We start from the raw sequence: 21,327 nt of genomic DNA on the forward strand, positions 1-21,327 counted from the left end.
ATAAACAGGGCCAGAGAGAAGGGAAAACCAAGAGACAGCTGATGAGACCAGCATCCTTTCAAAAGATGCTCTCTTATAAATTGAGAAACACAAAGGAGAACTTTTTTAAAAATGGAACAAAAGGTTGTATAATGAAACTAGAATACAGCCCAAAGATGGGGTCAGATTGATTAAAACTGAGAATGAATTGAGGCTAGTGATGAAATAATTAATAAATAAATAAATAAATAAATAAATAAATAAATAAATAAATAAATAAATAAATAAATAAATAAAAGTTCTCTTTGAAGTATGTACAGAACAAAAACCAAGGCAACAGGGAGTCTGCTGGTTGGAAAAGATGGCAAGATAGACTAGGAAGAGACCCTGTGAGTGCTAGTCTTTCCTTCAGCATGCAAGCTTCCTGGGTGACTGACCAGCCACATCCTTTCAGCCCAATCATAGGACTCCAACTATGGGGAGAAGGTTGGATTAGATGGCCTCCAATATCCCTCACATCGTGTGGTGGGATTCAAATAATTTAACAACCAGTTCTCTGCCCTAATGACCAGCTGGTAGGTGGGGCTCAGTGGTCATATGACTGGGTGGGCATGGCTAGCTCAACGTCACTCACATCGACGGGTGCTTTGCTTTAGCCGTTACAAGGTAATAAGGGTTAACCGGAGAGGCAGTTTCTGTAAGCAGGGCAATAAAGATTAGGCTAGAAACAACACCACAATGTTTCCTTCCTGCCTCCAGGATCCTTTCCAGGATTAGCCCTGGAAAGTGGGAAAAAACAAACTGAGTTTTCTTCCAACAACCGATTCTCCAAACTGCTTAGAAAGTTAACAACCGGTTCTCCCGGATAGGTTCCAACTGGTTGAATCCCACCACTGCTCGTATCCTATATTTGGAAGTGGAAGTTGGTTTGTTAGGATATGAATAACCATCCCTAAACAAAGGAAGAATGAAAATACCTCCCTCTTTGTTGGCCATATGCTGTCTACATAAGCCCAGACATTCTTGGGGAGAATACATCCCTCTGACCGAAGAACTGTTGGTAAAGCCTGCAAGAAAATAAAAAAGGCAAACTTTCAGTGTTGCAAAAAAGAAAGCTCCATATTTGGAAGTAAGGTTAATCCAGTGGATACACTTTTTATCAGCATTCCTTATGGCAAGATAAAGATAAAGAAGTCCCTGCAGATTTTATTCTGCAAATCCTTGCCAACCATAGGGGATGGTGCTCATCTCCGTTTCAAGGCCATTGAGCCAGTGTTGTCTGAAGACATCTCTCCATGTGGCCAGCATGATGTCCCAGACTGCTGTTACCCTCCCACTGAAGTGTTACTTATTTATCTACTCGCATTTGCATGCTTTCAAATTGCTTGGTTGGCAGGAGCTGGGTCGAGGACAGGAATTCACCCAGTAATGGTTGGCTATTCTTTTCAGTACCTGTTTGGTAGTGGGAGCGCATGTACAGAGGATCCATGATGACGTCAGGGTGGGTGGGCGGAGCTTCACACCACCGCCACTACCGGTTTGCCTGAACTGGTGCGAACTGGCAGTATACCACCTCTGAACTCACCCCATCACATGGTGCTTGGGTCTCAAACCTGGGCTGATGGTTTTCCAGCCAGAAAGCCCAGCATCTTAACCATGTGTTGAGCCACCACACCACCATTGCTTATGGACTATAATAAAATAAGAAAACCAATAGGGCCAAAACCCCACAGCAAAACCCCACAGATATGTTTTAAGCTCTCTAATAAGCTCCTGATGTCAGCCATCTTTTCTTTTGGGTCTTTGGCCTGCCACACTTTCTATTATTCTACTATGAAATTTCTATTGTGGGAAAATGGGAGGGGGGGAATTGTACAGAGTCACATACTATGAAGCCATAACAAAATTCTTCTTAGAAAGCCAAGGTCATCCTTTTGTCTCTGCACCTGACTGGAATTAGATGGGTGGAACTACCAGCATGGCAGTGGAAGATTGGACCATGGGATGGACTGGTGGGTATGGGGTCAAGATCTTGAACTTTCAACTAGGTGCGGGAAACCGGGAAGCTTTCAGATTCTGGTTTTCCCAGATGTGCCAACATGACTCTCTTAACTTTGAGCAATACTCAAAGGAACTTTGGAACTTTGAGCAATACTTTGCCTTGGACTCTGATTTACTTTTGGATGCTATTTGGAACCCTGGCACTTGATGGAAGGAGAACATGCCTGCCCCACCCATAAGAATATAAGAATAACTGTGGTGCATTTCTGTAAGCATAACTAATCTGATTGCTCCTTCTTTCCTCAATTCCACAATATCCCTCCAGAAATTCAGTGACCAAATAGTACACATTATTCTAAGCAGAGTGCATTAGAAATGTATACAGTGAGTCCTCACTTAACAACCACAACTGAAACCAGAATTTCTGTTGTAAGTAGTTGCAGTCATTAAGTAAGTCATTACTTAATGGCAAATCCATTCTCATGAATGGGTGTAATACTGAATTCCAAATTTCAAATGCCAAAAACCAGCAAAAAATACTGGAAACTGGCAAAGATTGCAGTCACATGACTGGCTGCAACCAGTGTTTCCCAGTCTCAGCAACTTTAGACTGTGAGATTTCATCTCCCACAATTCCCCTCCCAGCATTCATTAAAAAAATATATCAAACCACTTATTTGAGATGTGGAGTTATCAAAACTGAATGGATGGATGGATTCATTGCAGTTTGTTTCTCTTTGCAGACACCACTTCTTGCAACTAAGTGCATTTGAATTGCATTATGTAATTATATATTTAAAATTTAGCCATGATGGGTAATGTTCTAATGACAGAAGTGCAATAATGGAGAAATTGCACACTCCTTCTAGGGGCACAAGAGTGGCTGTACTAATATTATGTAAGTCAGGACATCAGGAAATTGTCTGCTACCATCACTGCATCCCAATGTGGAATAGCACTAAAATATGTTGGCCCTTTTTGGTGGCATTATGGGCAAGAAGAGGAATCAGAAGGTAATTCCCATTTCAACTTAAAAAGGCAGGTGCCCAAAATCACATGGGCAAAATTGACCATTCTGTGGCTGAATTTCAGCAACAGGTCAGGTCTTGCTGAGAGGCTGCAAATGGGGTGTCGGTTGTGCATCTCACAAGTAGCCCATAGCTGATTCAGTTACTTAAAGCTACCACTACCAGAGGGATCCTTCAGAGCACTCTGAACTTGGTTGTTTTCTGCAAACATTTCATTACACAACTAGGTAACATCTTCAGTGCTAGACTAGCGCTGATGTCCTAGCACTGATGATGTTACCTAGTTGGGTAACGAAACATCAGCAAGAAAACAACTAAGCTCAGAGAGTACCAAGGACCACACCATTCAACTCTGAGCTACAAATATTATCTTCTATAGGTACTACCCCTACCTGACAGAGACGAGGACCAAAACCAGAAACAGGATATGCTTTGGCTACAAACTGCTTCACACTGAACGTCTGGATAAGCCCATTCCAGATGACTGAGTAGCTGGACTGCTTTGCCGCGGGTCGATTACGGTTTGCAGTGCTAACAAAGGCAGACCTAAAGAAAGAGAAAGAAATCTGCAAACCATGGTCTGTTGCACCAGTACACACCAGCTACTTTGGGCAGAGATGGGTCACTACTATCGGTTCGCTTCGTGCGCGTTTTGCATGAGCACACACTAGATGCACGATGCACGTGCGCACACACTTTAATGTAAATTGTTCTTTGCGCATGCACATTACTAAACAACATGCTGGCAATGTCAGTGCCAACTGGAGAATCAGTTCAGGGGCATGGCCAGCCTGGTTACTGCTGGTTCTGCGACCCAGGCCAAAATACCACTGCCAGTTCGGCCGAACCAGGCAGTGGTATTAAAATTGGTTTAATTTTAATATACTAATATTTCTACATAATAAATTTCGAATAGAAATGACTACTGAAAGCTAAAGCACATTTAATAGAGATTATCTAACATGGATCCAATTGAAAGAATCACTTTGTCATAGTTTGCAGCAATCCAGCCAGCACACAAGCAAATAATTCAGCAGGATTCATTTATAGAAGAAACTTCTTTATATACAATAATGTAAAACATGATGCATGTATATAATGCCCATGCAACTCTTGCAACATGGGAGAAGTAGAAGTGACAAGGATAAGAAGCAAGGAGGCAGAGCACTCAATCAAAGACAAAAAAAAGTTTTATATACACAGAACAGTTAAGCTAAACCATGTCCAGGCTCCAAGTAGTCTCACATGGCTCACAACAAATCCTGTGTCTCCGTCTCCAAACAGTTCCCATTGTCTGACTTGTTATTATGGCTATTCCAGTTCATAAATTCTTACACACTGACACACTTTGATCGTGAGATGGGCAGCATATAAATTTAATGATTGAATAAAATTAAAACTTAATAAAGAAATGCACAACAGATGTACTTGAGGGATGGTCACAAAACAAGCAAGCAGAGAGATGAAGGATGGGTTTAATATCTAGCTGCCAACTGCGTGGCATTGACCAAAAAGATCTAACCAGTTTCTTCCTGGTTTTGCTGATACCTTCTTTTGCCAAAATGCAATGCATTGGGCTCTTTTGGCCAAAGGACAAATGTTGACTTTATCTCCTATTCAAAGCCTGGAGAGAAGAAATAAACAGGCACCACATTTTCTTGGTTCAAATATCTTCTTTTCAGAGAGAAGACAGACCAATTTGCATGGGATGGAAAAAGGAACCACTACTCCAGCCTTTTAAATCTCCATTAAACATGCTTCTTGCTGTCCAGAAAAGAATATGGAAGGCAATCAGCCATAAATTAGGAGAATAAATTTGCAAAACGCAACCTTACCTGCTAAGAAACTCAAATAATTTAGAGATGACCATTAGATGAAAATAAACAGTGCCACATTTTGCTCTGGCTTCACTGCGTTTGACTTTCAGTATGTGTTCCCCTCCTGAATGTGATAGCGACTGGAAATTTGGGGGCAGGAAGAAGTTTTGTCATTACAAAACTCTGCCTGGTGTCAGCTTGGATGGTGTCCAGCCACCAACGTTCTTTGGCAGCCTGATTTCCTTTTACCACTAACTCTTCTAAACACAATTGCTTTCTCCAGGGAATTCCCCCGCATGACATGGCCATAGCAGAGGTGAAATTCAGCAAGTTCTGACCAGTTCTGGAGAACCAGTAGCGGAAATTTTGATTCGTTCAGAAAACAGATAAATACCTCTGGCTGGCCCCACCCCCATCTTTCCTCTACCTCCCGAGTCCCAGTTGATTGGGAGGGAATGGGGATTTTGCAGTATCCTTCCCCTGCCACACCCACTAAGCACACCCACCAAGCCACACCCACAGAACCAGTAATAAAATAATTAGAATCCTACCACTGGGCCATAGTAAGTGAGTTGCAGTTTCATGATTGTACCTTTTAATGATATGTCTGGTGTTATACACTCCAGTACTTGCTTGTTAGTCAGCTGAGAGGCTGGAATCACACAGCATTCCTTAAGATTTCTGGAAGCTTTTATTGAAAAGGTCAAGACACTCAAGTAGTTTAGGTTCACAGAATGTGGACACATCATTTGAAAATCATAAATTGAGACAGACCTGCCCTCATCCTGAGGTCTCTTGTCAATCTCGGAGCATGTGATGTTTTGATGCAAAATCTGAGAGGGATTTGCCTCCTGCTGAAAAGTAAATTTATAGGTGGCCGGCTCAAACAGCCGCTCATTGTCAGCAGCCAACTGTCCTGCAGAGTCAGAAAGTAAGATACTTTTAAGTGTTGTTTTCAATTACAGGAAGTTCTCAATTTACGACTGCAACTGGGACTACAACTTCCGCTGCTAACAAAGCCGGTTGTTAAGTGAGTTGTGCCCAATTTTACAATTTTTTTTGCCATAGTTATTAAGCAAATCACATGTTGTGAATACATTATGAATCAATCAGTTTAAGTGAATACATGGTTAGTACCGTATTTTTCGGAGTATAAGATGCACCAGAGTATAAGATGCACCAAGGTTTTGAAGAGGCAAATTAAAAAAAAGGTTTTTCCATTTTACAAACCTCCCAAAACGGGCCCGTTTTCTTTTCTCAAAAAAAGTGCATGAAAAGCCCTTAGGAAGATTGTAGAGTGGTCCTGGGGGTGGGGGAACAAAATACGAGCAAAAAACAGCCCATTTTTTGTGAAAACGGGCCAGTTTTTCACCAAAAAAAGGGCATGCATAGCCATATGGGGGCTTATAGAGTGCTTTTGGGGGGGGGGCCAAAATTGAGCAAAAAACGGCCTGACCTTTGCTCATTTCTGCCCTCCCCAGCCCCCAGGAACTCTCTAAAAGTCTCCATAACGCTATGCACGGCCATTTTGGTGAAAGGGCGGGGCTTCAGGAGGCAGAAAATGCTGTATTCAGTGTATAAGACGTACCCAGATTTTCAGCCTCTTTTTGGAGGGAAAAAGGTACGTCTTATACGCTGAAAAATACAGTAAGTGATTCCAGCCTTCCCCCATTGACTGCTTGTCAGAAATCAGTTGGGAAGGCCACAAATGGTGATCACATGACCCAGGGATGCTGCAACCATCGTAAATACCATATTTTTGGAGTATGATGCACCCTTTCCCCCCCAAAAGAGGGTGTACACTGTATACAGCATTTTTGCCTCCCAAAAACCCGCCCCTCTTTCGAAAAATGGATGTGCAGAGGCTTTGGGAGGCCTGCAAAGTGCTCCTGGGGGCTGGGGAAGGCAAAAACAAGCAAAAAATGGCCCATTTTTGCCCCTTCTAGCACCCAGGAGCACTTTGCAGGCCTCTCAAACTCTCTGCATGCCTCATTTTTCACAAAAAATGAGGCATGCAGAGAATTTGGGAGGCCTGCAGAGTACAAAAATTTTACCTCTTCAAAATCTTGGTGTGTCTTATACTCCGGTGCATCTTATAGTCCAAAAATTGGTACATGCTGCTTGGCAAAGGTACAAATTTCGATCACATGATTTTGGGTACTCTACAACTATTGTTAAGTGCAAAGATCAGTCATAACTTTCCACACAAAGACTACCTGGGTATTTTAAATGCTCCTAAATTTTAAATGTTTCAAAACCCATGTTCAAACACTAACATAAAAAGTTAAACAACAAATATACAAACAGCAAGTCCTGAAGTTTGAGATGCACTGTGTCACTTAGATTCCATGATTGACATTGCTCTATTTATTATTTATTCAAAAAACATCAGTATGTCTTTCTGGTTAAAAGGACTGGACCCTTGCAAGGTTGGTTTTTCTTCTCCAAATCATCCCACGCTCCCTCTGACAATACCATTCCCTGGTGGAAAAAACTGATTCTGAAATGAAGTAGTAACATAACCTAAGAAAGAGAGGCATGGTCATGCCATCACCTGAAGGTTTGCAGACTCCCCAAAGGTGGTTAAAAAGAAACCATTTGAAAATCAACATTCGGTTCCATTCCTTCATTTCAGAATGACAGTGAGTAGAAAAACAGCCCGTAGATTTTACACCAAAACCTGGAGCTAGTTGTTTCTTCCAGCCCTTAGAGTGGCTTGAATGCAAAATTCCGAAGCACCAAAAGCAGTTTGTGAGCCTCCCCTACTCTAAGTTCCAAATACAAATAAAATAAATTCCAAATCTTTTAAAGCACAGGAGTACTTAGAATCACTTGGAGAGTTGAGATTGTTTATATAGCTGTTTTTAATGTGTTTAGTTTTATAGATTTAATATGGTTTTAACTGATTTGGAACGGGAGCAGCCAAGACATGGTGAGAAAATGGGTAGCGAGATAAATGCTTTCAATCAATAAAATATTAACCAAGTAAATAAACTTACTTATTTGGTTGTTCCCATCTAATGATGGCACCTCGAGTAGCGATGATTCCTAAAAATAATGTACCACAAGGAGAGTTACTGTGCTTTTAATGTTAAGCCTCACCAGTTGACATCTATGATAAAGTCAATGAAGCTTGCAGCTTTAATACTATTCACTGGAGGGTGGGGGCTTAGCCAATGGAGCTGTTCTAACAAGAACAATACAGTTTGCTACAGGTAAATCCCAACTTATGATCACATAAGGAAGGCAGCTGATAATTGAGTTATACCTGATTCTGCATCACTTTTTTTGCCACAGTTGTTAAGTGGATCATGCAATCATTAAGCAAATCCAGCTTTCCCCTATTAGATTTACTTATCAGAAGCTGGCCAAGAAGGTTGCAAATAGCAATCGCATGACCCTGATGGGACACTGTAACGCTTATAAATACACGCTGGTTACCAAAGCCTCAAATTTTGATCAGATGACTGTAGGGCTGCTGCAAATGTTGTGTGAGGACAGCTCAGTGGTGGGATTTAAGTAATTTAACAACCGGTTCTTTGCCCTAATGACCAGCTGGGTAGGCGTGGTTTGGTGGTCATGTGACTGGGTGGGCATGGCCAACTCAACATCACTCAGGTTAATGGGCGCTTCGCCTTAGCTGTTACAATGTAATAAGGATGAACCGGAAAGGCAGTTTCTGTAAGCAGGGCAATAAAGATGAGGCTAGAAACAACATCAGAATGTTTCCTTCCTGCCTTCCTTAGAGGACTAGCCCTGGAAAGTGGGAAAAAAACAAGCTGAGATTTCTTCCAACAATCGGTTCTCCCAACTGCTTAGAAAATTAACAACCGGTTCTCCCGAATAGGGAGCTGGCTGAATCCCACCACTGGGAGAGCTGTAAGTCATTTGTTGTAACTTCAAATAGCTTACAAATGATTGTGTAAGTTGAGGGCTACCTTTAGCAATATCAGAAAAGGAAGTCAGTAAGAACAATCTAAACATTAGATTTTAGACACCTTTTCCCAAGAGTTCAATTTCCAGTGTAGAAACACCCATTTGGTTAATTTCTATGGCAATTGATGGAAATGTTAATATCAAGGAGAGTAAGGTTGCATGTAGGACTCAAAAAGGAACTTGGAAAAGCATCTAATCCAGACTCCTTTTCCAATGTTGGCTCCACTAATTATACAGAATTCCAAGAATGTCACCATATATAACATGAATATAAACCTTTTCTTATTTGGTTGATCTGCTGCTGCCTTTTTTCTGGGAGGGGAGGGGGAGGGAGGGAGGCAGCAAGCAAAAGCAAAACCAAATCAGCACAAAAATTTGTAAAATACATGGAAATAATAAATACTGAAACTACCCAAGAACTAAACTTCTGATGAAATCTCTATAAATTCACTGCAACAGAAAACAGAGTCCAGAGGCAATCCCCAAGTTACATAGCAAGCAGGGGTGGCTTCCGGCTGTCACTACTGCCAGTTTGTTCAGGGATGTAGCGTGCACTTGATGCACGCTGTGAGCACATACAAGTGGTGGGTTCCGGATCCCGTTGCAACCAGTACAGTGCAACGTGGCCGGGTGTCCGCCACATGAACGCGCGCCACGAGCGCATGTGTACTTACCGCCCATGATGTTCCAACTGCTTGGCGGAGCTTTGCGCAGGCACCGTACACTCCGTGCGCGGAAGCCCTGAAAACTTCAAATACCGGTAAGGAGTGCGGGCGGGTGGGCCCTCCAGAGCACCATACCAGAACGGTACCTGGTGCTCCCGGCAGGCACCGGTACGCCCGTACCGGGGCGTATCGGTCATAACCTACCATTGGAACATACACAGTGCAACAAAAATTACTCTCACAGAGGGCAAAAACAAGATGGCAGTGCTTACAGAACTGGTTCGGGGACGTGGCAGGCCTGGGCCGCTGCCGGTTCCAGCGACCTAGGCTGCCAAGTTACTACCAGTTCGGCCAAACTGGTTCGAACCAGCAGGAACCCACCTCTGATAGCAAGGCAAGAGAAGACCTCCAAGGCAGGAGGAAGGGTCTCTGACCAGAACATATCTTCACAAGGGCTTCTTCTTCAGATCTTAACCATCCAATTGGAGGTAACCTTTGATCCGGCCCTCTGGAATGAGCTCCCTGTTGAGATCCGGATCCTTACTACCCTCCCGGCCTTCCGCAAAGCCACCAAGTCCTGGCTGTTCCAGCAGGCTGGGGGGAGCTGAGAAACATTTACCTCCACGGAAATTGTGAATGTTGGTTTTAATATGTTGTCTTTGTCTCGTTCCCCCCTTTCCCTTGTCTTTTGTGAGCCGCCCGGAGTCCTCCGGGAGTGGGCAGCATACAAGACAAATAAATAAATAAATAAATAAATAAATAAATAAATAAATAAATAAATAAATAAATAAATAAATAAATAAATAAATAAATAAATAAATAAATAAATAAATAAATGTATGTATGTATGTATGTATGTATGTATGTATGTATGTATGTATGTATGTATGTATGTATGTCTCCCTTCAGACTCAAGGGAACTGCCTACAGCAAGGTTCAGTTGGTTGCCCTGGCCCAAACACTACCCTCTACTCACAATTAATTCTTCAGATGCCACATCTATATCTGCTTCTCTGTAGATCTCTACAATTCCTTTGTGGGTGAACTTTTCAGAGCAACATCTTGGCACCTCTCGCTCCTCTTTCTCAATCATCTCCAGTTCCTGTAAGCAAGAGAACGACACAGACATGGCCCCAAGGAGGAGGGTCATTTCACACATGACATTCAAAGGGACACATATCTGATATTGGAATCAAGATGGTTGGTGACAGACCAGCAGCTTCTGAAATAAGCTGGTGGCTTGTGACAGGCCTTCCCATTTTTGGCTTCATCAGACAATCCCAAATGCCACTCAAGGATCAGAAAAGTACCCAAACTACCCCCAGCAATGGTAGGACTCAGGGGTGAAATCCAGCAGGTTCTGACAGGTTCTGGAGAACCGGTAGCAGAAATTTTGAGTAGTTCAGAGAACTGGCAAATACCACCTCTGACTGGCCCCAGAGTGGGGAGGGAATGGGGATTTTGCAGTATCCTTCCCCTGCCACGCCCACCAAGCCAGGCCCACATAACTGGTAGTAAAAACATTTGAATTTCACCAGTGGGTGAACATATTCAACACACTTTCCTCCTTTTACGGGTGGGAAGAGTCCCCTGAAAGTAAGCTGGGTGGCATATAAATTTACTAAAACAAACAAACTTGGCTACCAATATTAACTTTTGCAGATGGGGGAAACACAAGGCTGAATTTGTACCTGCAGCAAATTCTTATCCTTCCAAATAAGTCAACTGAGCTGAAAAGGGCAGAGGGACTTCAACTTACATGTTTGTACTTATTGGCTCTCCACTCTGCTAGTTCCTTGGAGGCCATCTCTAAAGAGTTCATCTGAACTAGTCTCCTTGGGGTGATTTTTCCAAGCATCAACTTGTGGAAGAGCTGGGGAAAACACAAGCAAAAGATATTTTGCATGAGAGCTGTAATTAAAACAATAATAGCTGGCCTAAAATAGCCTTATTTTCTTTTCCATGAAAGAATACAAGAAACCAGCAATGCCTTTGAAACAAAGTGTCATACAGATTGCAAACCAAGATCTGTAATACAATATTCTAGCAAACTGACTGGGTCACCAGTTCCTCACTGCCTTCTCTAGATTTCTCCAACTCAAAATGGATAAACTTCTTTCTTTCAAATGGGTGGCTGGGCCCCCATTTGCATCTCACCATCCACGGACGGCAACTGTTTTCTGTCCCATGGATTGCCTTTATCTCACCACACAGCCCACAAAGAGCCTTAATTTGTGCTTAGCTGCAGAAATGTTAAGGTAATATTCGCTACTTATTCCAACACTGTTCAAAGGTGGTCTCCACATATTTCACATTTGTTCGTTTCATCACCTATATAACCTTCCAGGAAAGGTTGGGAAGTGAGTCAGGGTAATTAGTCTCCAACTTGCAACTGTTTATTTAATGTTTGAAGTTTATTTTTGTTTAACTATTTATTTGATTAATATGTCACCCATCTCAGAATAACAGACTTGGAAGGGACCTTGTAGGTCATCTAGTCCAAGCCTCTACCCAAGCAGAAGAGCCTACACCATTTCTGACAGATGGCAATCCAGTCTCTTCTTGAAAGCTTCCAGTGATGAAGCTCCTACAATTTCCGAAGGCAACTTCTGTTCCATTGGTTCTCATGTCAGAAAATTTCTCCTTATTTCTAGGTTGAATCGCTCCTTGACCATTTTCCATTCGTTATTCCTTGTCTGGCCTTCGGGAAGTAGGTTGACTCTCTCTCCTCTCTGTGGTAGCCCCTCAAATATTGGAAGACTGCTATCATGTCTCCCCTGGTCCTTCTCTTCACTATACTAGCCATGCCCAGTTCCTGTAAGCGTTCTTCATATGTTTTATCCTCCAGTCCCCTAATCATCGTGGCTGCTCTTCTCTGCACTTTTTCTAGAGCCTCAACCTCTTTATTATAGTCTGGTGGCCAAAACTAGATGCAGTACTCTAGGTATGGTCTTACTAGGGCTTTATAGAGTGGTATTAGTACCTCACTTGATCGTGATTGTATCCCTCTGTTAATGCAACTTAGGATGGCATTGGCTTTTTTGGCTGCCGCCACACATTGCTGGCTCCTATTTAATTGGTTGTCCACTAAGATTCCAAGATCCCTCTCACAGATGACTGTACTACTATATATGTACTTTTGGTTTTCTCACTTTGGAAAGTGCTGCAGTTACAATGGCTTTGAAAAAAGAATTATAACTGACCCTGCAGTCACATGATCAAAATTCGGGCACTTGGCAACCAACATGTAGTTATGATGGTTGCAGCATCCTAGGATCATGCGATTCCCATTTCTAACTTCCCAGCTTGTTTCTGAGAAGCAAAGTCCATGGAAAACGTCAGATTTGCTTAACAACTACGTGACTGACTTCTCTGTAGGGGGTAGGGGAAAGATCATAAAACCAGGTGTGACTCATTTAATGATTACATAGCTTAGAGATTGAAATTTGGGTCCCCATTTTGATCATAAGTCCAGGACTACCTGTAGAGGCAGTAGATGGACCAACAAGGGTGACAGCTAATTTCATGCTGATGCAGCTTTCTGGCAACTCAAGGATGATTACATATTACCAGCAGTCCTTGTTTAGCAACCACAGTTGGAACTGGCAATTTGGTCATTAAGCAAAATGGTTGTTAAGTAGAGTTATAAGAGTGCCTACAGTTCTACTTCAGCTTTTCTTTGCTTTTCAAACTTGCAAAGGTCATAAATACAAGTATTGGCCATAAAGTTACTTTTTCGTCACTGTCATCTGTGAGCTGTCATTAAACACAGAAGTTGCTAAATGAAGTAGCTACCTGTACTATCACTCAGTACACAGTTAAACCCAAGAATTGGATGAAAAGCTCATTTTAAACCTTGCCTAAATTGTAAATTATATGACCCAAATTCTAGCAGAATTTGGAGGAGCCATAAACCACTAATCTGCAGTCTCCTAATCCTTCCTTTTATACTATATTGAATAAAAACCGGGCAAGAATGATTTATAATTTATCTTATAATTTATTATTTTGGCTTATAATTTATATTTTATTTTATAATTTATCATTTACCTTAATTATTAATTATTCTTATAATTCATAAGAATAATTTATTCTGCTCATTAGATATTGGTTTAAAAGTACCCTTTCTGGTTAAATGTTATTTTAAATGGAACAAAAAAAATGAATGACAGCCCGAGATACCGTAGTAATAAAGCAAGCCATATTTTAAGTTTCTTGCTTCATAGTTAAGATTCTCTTTAATGTTTTGAAATGAACTATGAGGCAACTTAGCTTGCTTTTTTTTTTTTTGGATTTATGACCTGGTTGTCTGTTGATTTCAGATTGAAGAGCAGACTGCGATACTTGTTTTTATAAAGCCGATCCACACGGCCAAAATGTCTGAATATCTCTGTCTCCACTTTCTTTGCTATTTTCGATGCTATATTTTTCTGCACATCCATGTCAAGGGAATCATTCAGTCTGAAATAGAGAGGCAGGAGATAAGTTGGTCTAACCAGTCAATCGCTCGCACTAAATAACATGTGTTCTTTTCATTTCCACCCAAAATTAGCAAACAGGCCATTTAGAATGCTGTTCTCTTTTCAATTAAATACATTATTTAAAGATACTGGAAAACACCAAGGAAGAATATTTGCTTTGGAGTTCTATGAATCAAACAGAGGCCAACTCAAGCTACCACTCTATTCTAAAGCATACTGGATGAATGTTGGTGGTCCTCATTTTCTTAACGTATCTCAAAAAGTATCTTCATGAGCCAGGGATGCTATTTATACTATCACATATGTAAGTAAAACAAATGGGACTTTCATTTGCCACCATCGTTAAGTGCTACTGTGTTAACAAAATAAAAACATAGAAGGAAATGTATCCTTGAAGTGTCTGTTCTCAGTAAGCTTTATCAAAATTTCTATCACCACCTGATAGGCTTCTTTCTATTAAGACAATAATTCTTTCTTGAAGACAGTAACAGTATAATCTCCAGTCCACACTGTGAAATAAGTAAGTTCTTCAGTGAACATTGATTATTAGTTTTGGAGTCCTACATTTGATTCCACACATCAATTCATTTTTAATTGCCATTATTTATTGAATTTGAAATCCCAAATGGGTTAATAATGGTAATTAAAATTAATTTCATCAAGTTTGTCCTCTTGTATACCAAGGATGTTCAGCCATACTGACCTACCTTTTCTGGAGGGTTTCTGTCAAGGCTTCCACAACTTTAATGCGACTTTGCTCTTCAGAGAGCCAAAACCTAGATATTGGTTTGGACATCTTTTTTGGTGTTGTCTTCTCTTTTGTTCTGCAGTCTTTTAAAATAATAGAAAAGTCTTGAGACACTACAACAAATGAATTTGCAGAAAGAAATTTGAGGGAAGCCTATTACTTCCTTGCTAAAAGCTCTGCTTTTTGTCAAATATATGTACACATTTAGCAAGCCCTAGTAAGACCACACCTAGAGTACTGCATCCAGTTTTGGTCACTACACTATAAAAATATGTTGAGACTCTAGAAAACCAGGATGATGAGGGGACTGGAGACTAAAATATATGAAGAACGGTTGCAGGAACTGGGCATGGCTAGTCTAGTGAAGAGAAGGACCAGGGGAGACATGATAGCAGTCTTTCAATATTTGAGGAGCTGCCACAGAGAGGAGGGGATCAAGCTATTTCTAAAGCACTTGAAGCCAGACAAGAAATAATGAATGGAAAATGGTCAAGGAGAGAGTCAACCTAGAAATAAGGAGAAATTTTCTGACATGAGAACCAACAGAACAGCTTGCCTTCAGAAGTTGTAGGAGCTTCATCACTGGAAGCTTTCAAGAAAAAACTGGACTGCCATCTGTCAGAAATGGTGTAGGGTCTTCTTCTTGGGTAGGGGGTTGGACTAGATGACCTACAAGTTCCCTTCCAAGTCGGTTGCAGAGAGAAGGGGGGTCAAGCTATTTTCCAAGGCACCTGAATGCCGGTCAAGGAATGATGGATGGAAACTGACCAAGGAGAGATTCAACCTGGAAATAAGGAGGAACTTTCTGACAGTAAGAACAATCAACCCATGGAACAGAAGTTGCTTTCAGAAGTTGTGGGAGCTTCATCCCTGGAAGCTTTTAAGAAGAAACTGGACTGCCATCTGTCAGAAATGGTGTAGGGTCTCTTGCTTGGGCAGGGGGGTTGGACTATAAGGTCCCTTCCAACTGTTAATCTGTTAAAAAAATAGAAGAATGTCGCCCTAACTTCTAAAAAAAAACAACCATTCTCAACCTTCCAATCAGTTTAATGAAATTTGCCTCAACTGAGATAGTATCTTCTGTGGAGACAGGTACCAATTCAAAAGCTCTCTCTAATTATCAATCCAGATTCAAAAATTAAAATCATTTCAGAACTAAATGAGAGGATTAGGTTGGGGCACTTTAAAGCTTTGTACTTTTTTCGAGTAATAAACAAGACCTTGCTATAAAGCCACATTTTTCAAACTGGCATCTTTAAGACATTGACTCCCAGAATTCCTCAGAAACCCTGCTGGCCAGGGATTTCTGGGAGTTGAAGTCTACACATTTTAAACTTGTCAAGTAAAGAGACTAGGGCAGGAATTCAAATTGCCATTCCAAATCACAAAAGATTCAAAACAGAAATTATTCAGCTCGTTATCTGAAGCATCTCTTTATTCTGCTTCTCCGCTTCAATTTTCCTGGAATTCTCTTTTTCTCTTAAAATTCCAAGCTTTGCTTTCAAGATCTGGGAAACAGGAGTAATCACATTTCTCTTTATCTATGTGACATGAAGATGTAGATTCTAACTTTTCTAACTCGGAAATTTGAGGCTGCCATTCACCTCCAGTGCAGTTACTAATAGCAATAGCCCTTAGACTTATATACCACTTCAGCCCTCTCTAAGCGATTTACAGAGTCAGTATATTGTCCCCAACAATCTGGGTCCTCATTGTACCCACCTCAGAAGGACGGAAGGCTGAGTCAGCCTTGAGCCTGTTGAGATTTGAACTGCTAAACTGTAGCTAGCAGTCAGCTGAAATAGCCTGCAGTACTGTACTCTAACCATTGTGCCACCGTGGCTCCACAAAAAGCTGCTTATGACCCCGTTACTAATGCTTTTTACACGATATCAGCCCTGAATTTAAATCATTCAGAATTTTGTATTTTTTCACATACATTTCAAACTGATTCTAGAATTTAAACAGCGGAGTTTAAAACATCCACCGAATGAAATGCATGACTCATTAGTGCATGACACGTATTCTTCAGAGCCTATCAGGGCTTTCAACAATTTATAGGCCTTAATGAGCACTCCTGAATTATTGCTGACATTGCAATAAACATTCTAGCAAGAAGAATCTTACCTTCTTCATATCTCCTTCTTCAGGGAAGCTGTTTCACTAACAGATGTGTGTGTGTGTGTGCGCGCGCGCGTGTTGGTATACATATATATCTATATATACCTACCGTATTTCCCTGAAAATAAGACAGGGTCTTATTTTCTTTTGATCTCCAAAATAAACGCTTGGCCTTATTTTCGGAGAGGTCTTATTATTTTTGAGGTGCAGGAGATAGCGAACGTGGTCACCTCATGGCTGCTGCTGTGTTGCAATATTTTCAGGAGGGCTTATTTTCAGGGGAGGGCTTATTTTAGCACATGCGCTCAAAAGCCTGATTGGGCTTATTATCCAGGGAGGTCTTATTTTCAGGGAAACAGGGTAGGTTCCTACCTACCTACCTACCTACCTACATACATACATACATACATACATACAAGGGACGCGGGGGCTCAGTGGCTAAGACGCTGAGCTTGCTGATCAGAAAGGTTGGCAGTTCAGCAGTTCAAATCCCTAGCGCCGCATAACAGAGTGAGTTCCCGTGACTTGTCCCAGCTTCTGCCAACCTAGCAGTTCAAAAGCATGTAAAAAATGCAAGTAGAAAAATAGGAACCACCTTTGGTGGAAAGGGAAGAGCGTTTCATGCTCCTTCAATGTTTAGTCATGCCAGCCACATGACCATGGAAAGCTCTGGCTCTTTGACTTTGAAACGAGATGAGCACCGCCCCCTAAAGTCGGGAACAACTAGCACATATGTGCAAGGGAAACCTTTACATACATACATGAGAATATACAATGTATATACTGTGCGTGTGTGTGTGTGCGCACACACACACAGAGTATATACACTGTATATTCACATACATACATACATACATACATACATACATACATACATGAGAAAATTCTGCCTTTGTTGCATTGGTCTCTACCACGCTCAAAGGCATGTCTATTAATCAATCTTTGGAAAATTCCCTAGCCAAAAAAAGAGATTCTGAGATTTGTCAAGAAGTATTTATGATGATTGAAATGTCAAAAAATGCTTGAACTGTGTGAGATTCATGGAGATTTGAAAAGTCAAGATATACAAGAGACTACGGCTTCAACCACAGTTATAACTACCATCTTGGGGTTTTTTTTTACCTCTACAAAGGTGCCTCTAATTTATCCTCATAATCTGTAAAATATTGTATATGAGGAAGACACTTTTTCAAGATATTAATCCTTAGCCAATCACGTAACAGTACCCTGACTTTGGACCAGCATCTAAAACCCTTCTCCCAGCCAACAAGACAGTCTTATCCATCCCATAAATTATCCCATTACTGCATTGCGATGGATCAAACTGAGAGCTCGTATATGTTCTATTTACTCTTTATGACCAATAAATTTCACAATTCCCAGTTGATCGTCAATATGATGGAGGGAACAGGCCCACAGCAAGCTGACATTTGTTCAAACTCTTACTCCATCATAAAGCTTATCACGCACGTCCCCAGGGCAGGGTTTTAAAACACCAATATGTCTACAGACAATTCCGTTTGCGCCCTCCAGGCTCTTGCGCACAATGGGATGTTTAATTAAAAAATAATTGTAAACAAAATTAAGGAAGCAATGGGGAAGTTATAAAGGAAAGCACCAGCTTCTAGCATCAGCCGTATTTCAAAAAATGCCTCTGGGGGCCATAACATTCCTATAAAATAAAAATAAATGGGGTTATTTTGTTTGGAGATCTGCCTCTTTGCCAAGAACTACAGGAAAAATAAACTGCGGCGCCAAATGGTGTATTCTGCAATATTGGTGGGAAGCATCCCCAGGTTTTCTTTTTGGGTTTTTTTAAACTGGAAGCCAGCCATCATAGCTGTGGGTAACACAGCCAAAATGCAATTTCAAAATTCCCAGTGTGGCCACCAGTCCTTGAACTGGGAGTCACCGATAACGGGGTTGACTTTAATCCAATCTATTAGTTTGCTCCTGAATAGATAAAATAAACAAATCCTCAAACTATCCAAGTCTCCTTCCTACTACAATATGAAGGATTGAAGTGTCTATGGAGATTCTCAGTCATCCAGGTCAGGGTTGTCCCAAAGGTGCTTTTTTCAAAAGGCAACTGGACTTTCTTTTTTCTTTTCTTTGAAGACGTTTCACTTCTCACTCAAGAGGGTTCTTCCGTTCTGATTGAATCAGAGGTGGTATTCAACAGATTCTGACCAGTTTTGGAGAACTGGTAGCGGAAATTTTGAGTAGTTCGGAGAACCGGCAAATACCACCTCTGACTGGCCCCTCCCCCATCTATTCTCTGCCTCCCAAGTCCCAGTTGATTGGGAGGGAATGGGGATTTTGCAGTATCCTTCCCCTGCCACGCCCACCAAGCCCATAGAACCGGTAGTAAAAAAAATTGAATCCCACCACTGGACTGAATGGTGGAGAATGGAAGGAGCTGTATTCCTTGCAGTCCTCTGGTCGTTAGCACTAAGTTACTGCAAGGATCATAAAATGCTTCCATTCTCCACCATCAGAACTGACGAAATGTCTTGCATGAGAAGTGAAATGTCTTCAAAGAAAAAAGAAAAGAAAGACAAGTTGCCTTTTGAAAAAGCACCTTTGGGAAAGATTGAAATCAGAACTGATATCTGAAAGCATAAGACACTTTTACTTTTTAATAAGATGCCCAGATCCCTTGACTGGTTATAAATACTATAAATAAATGAACTAGCAGCAACGTACCTAAGCGCATGGCTCTGTTTGCTAAACAGAGTCTATCTTCTTTTTTTCTCTTTGAAGAGCTCTTGGTGTCACTGCCTTCACGTTTCTTGCATTGCAGGAATTATGACAATCATGCAAGGAAAACAACCAGGATTTAATGAATTGCCTCTTGCAGACTTGAATATGAATTAAATTATCCATTGGTTACTGTCATTGTTAGTATGCAGCCCAGAGTTGCATGTGGTGGGAGGAGGAAGTTTACCCAATGAGTGGGCTCAGGCATCACATCAATCCATAGATTGTTTAACTATTGCCACTGTTACCATGTTTCCCCCAAAATAAGACAGGGTCTTATTTTCTTTTAACTCCCAAAATAGATGCTTGGCCTTATTTTCAGGGAGGTCTTATTATTTTTGAGGTGCAGGAGGCGGCAAGCGTGGTCACGTCATGGCTGCACTGCTGCAGCAGCGAGACACGACGCTGTGCCTGCCGTTCTTTTTGCAGCGGCCATTAGTGTGACAGAAGGGGCATGGTGGGTAGGGTTGCGGGAGTGGCTGTTAGGTAAGGACGTGGGATGTGGGGGCATGTTTCCCCTCCCTTTCTCCCACCTCCAGCCTCACCTCCTCACCTCGTGTTGTTTGTGCGGCAAGCAACCAGAGGAAATGGCAGGGACCGGATGCGCATGTGTTTACATACAATACAATACAATAGCAGAGTTGGAAGGGACCTTTGAGGTCTACTAGTCCAACCCCCTGCCTAGGCAGGAAAGCCTATACTGTTTCAGACAAATGGCTATCCAACAACTTCTTAAAGACTTCCAGTGTTGGAGCATTCACAACCTCTGGAGGCAAGTTGTTCCACTGATTAATTGTTCTACCTGTCAGGAAATTTCTCCTCAGTTCTAAGTTGCTTCTCTCCTTGATTAGTTTCCACCCATTGCTTCTTGTTCTATACTTAGGTGCCCTGGAAATATTTTCGGGGAATGGCTTATTTTAGCGCATGCGCTCAAAAGCCCAATTGGTCTTGTATTCTGGGGAGGTCTTATTTTCAGGGAAACAGGGTAGAAACAGTACGAGTTCAATGATGGAACTACTCAAGACAATAACTTCAAAGCAGCAAAGAATACATTCACATCATTGCAAATACAGGTGCACACAAGGTAGATACAGCATGAAGTGTTCACCAGCTTTTTATCCCCTAACACAAGTTCACTTCCCTCACCACACCTTTGGCTCAGCATCCTATCAAAGACATCTACCTTATATGGTACTTACTTTCCCCACCCCCACCTCATCTGTGTCATATCTACAGTTAAACCATAACCTAGTTTTTGTTAGCATAAGCTCTATTTTTATCTTTGTGTTTCCGCTACTTGCGGTGTCAACTGATATGTAGTTGTTAACTGCTTATCTAATATCAAAACAGCTCAGAATTTTCCTTATAGAACATAGGTTAAGCATTTACTTTAGAAACAATAAGAGTTCCATTTTTAAAAAAAATGACACTGCCCCAGAAGGCTGGCCCTTCCCTATGTGCAACACCTACTGGAAACACACACAGAGGTGGAGATTTCAAAAGACTTTATTCTGCACAAAAGAAAGACACGGGGATCACTCCTACTAGGCTGGCTGGAGAATTCTGGGAGTTGAAGTCCATAAGTCTTAAAGTTGCCAAGTTTGAGGACGCCTGCCTTAAACAGTACATTTTAAAAGATTTATTTGCTTACTATTGTGGTCTGCTGGCGGCCTGCAGAGCTGGCAGCAGAGTCGAACAGTGAGGAGGTTAGGGAGGAACATGGGCCGGTTCTGGAGTCTGGGGAAGGCTCAGATGAGGGCTCGGCATCAGAGGCAGAGAGGGAGCCAGGAC

General features: G+C 41.5%; 1 protein-coding gene across 1 annotated transcript in view; it reads right to left on the reverse strand.

Annotated features, from left to right (window-relative positions):
- The window catches only part of SPOCD1 (SPOC domain containing 1), a 33,466-nt gene that overhangs the window by 7,750 nt on the left and 4,389 nt on the right, over positions 1–21,327 (reverse strand). The window contains exons 4-12 of the mRNA XM_032227104.1: positions 19,483–19,567; positions 14,615–14,738; positions 13,728–13,887; positions 11,186–11,299; positions 10,403–10,528; positions 7,825–7,873; positions 5,600–5,741; positions 3,401–3,554; positions 957–1,046 (exon numbers count right to left, since the gene is read on the reverse strand). Of these exons, the coding sequence (XP_032082995.1) occupies positions 957–1,046; positions 3,401–3,554; positions 5,600–5,741; positions 7,825–7,873; positions 10,403–10,528; positions 11,186–11,299; positions 13,728–13,887; positions 14,615–14,738; positions 19,483–19,567 (1,044 nt within the window). The remainder of the gene's footprint in view (positions 1–956; positions 1,047–3,400; positions 3,555–5,599; positions 5,742–7,824; positions 7,874–10,402; positions 10,529–11,185; positions 11,300–13,727; positions 13,888–14,614; positions 14,739–19,482; positions 19,568–21,327) is intronic.

This window comes from Thamnophis elegans, chromosome 12, assembly GCF_009769535.1.
Source record: "Thamnophis elegans isolate rThaEle1 chromosome 12, rThaEle1.pri, whole genome shotgun sequence".
NCBI lineage: Eukaryota > Metazoa > Chordata > Lepidosauria > Squamata > Colubridae > Thamnophis > Thamnophis elegans.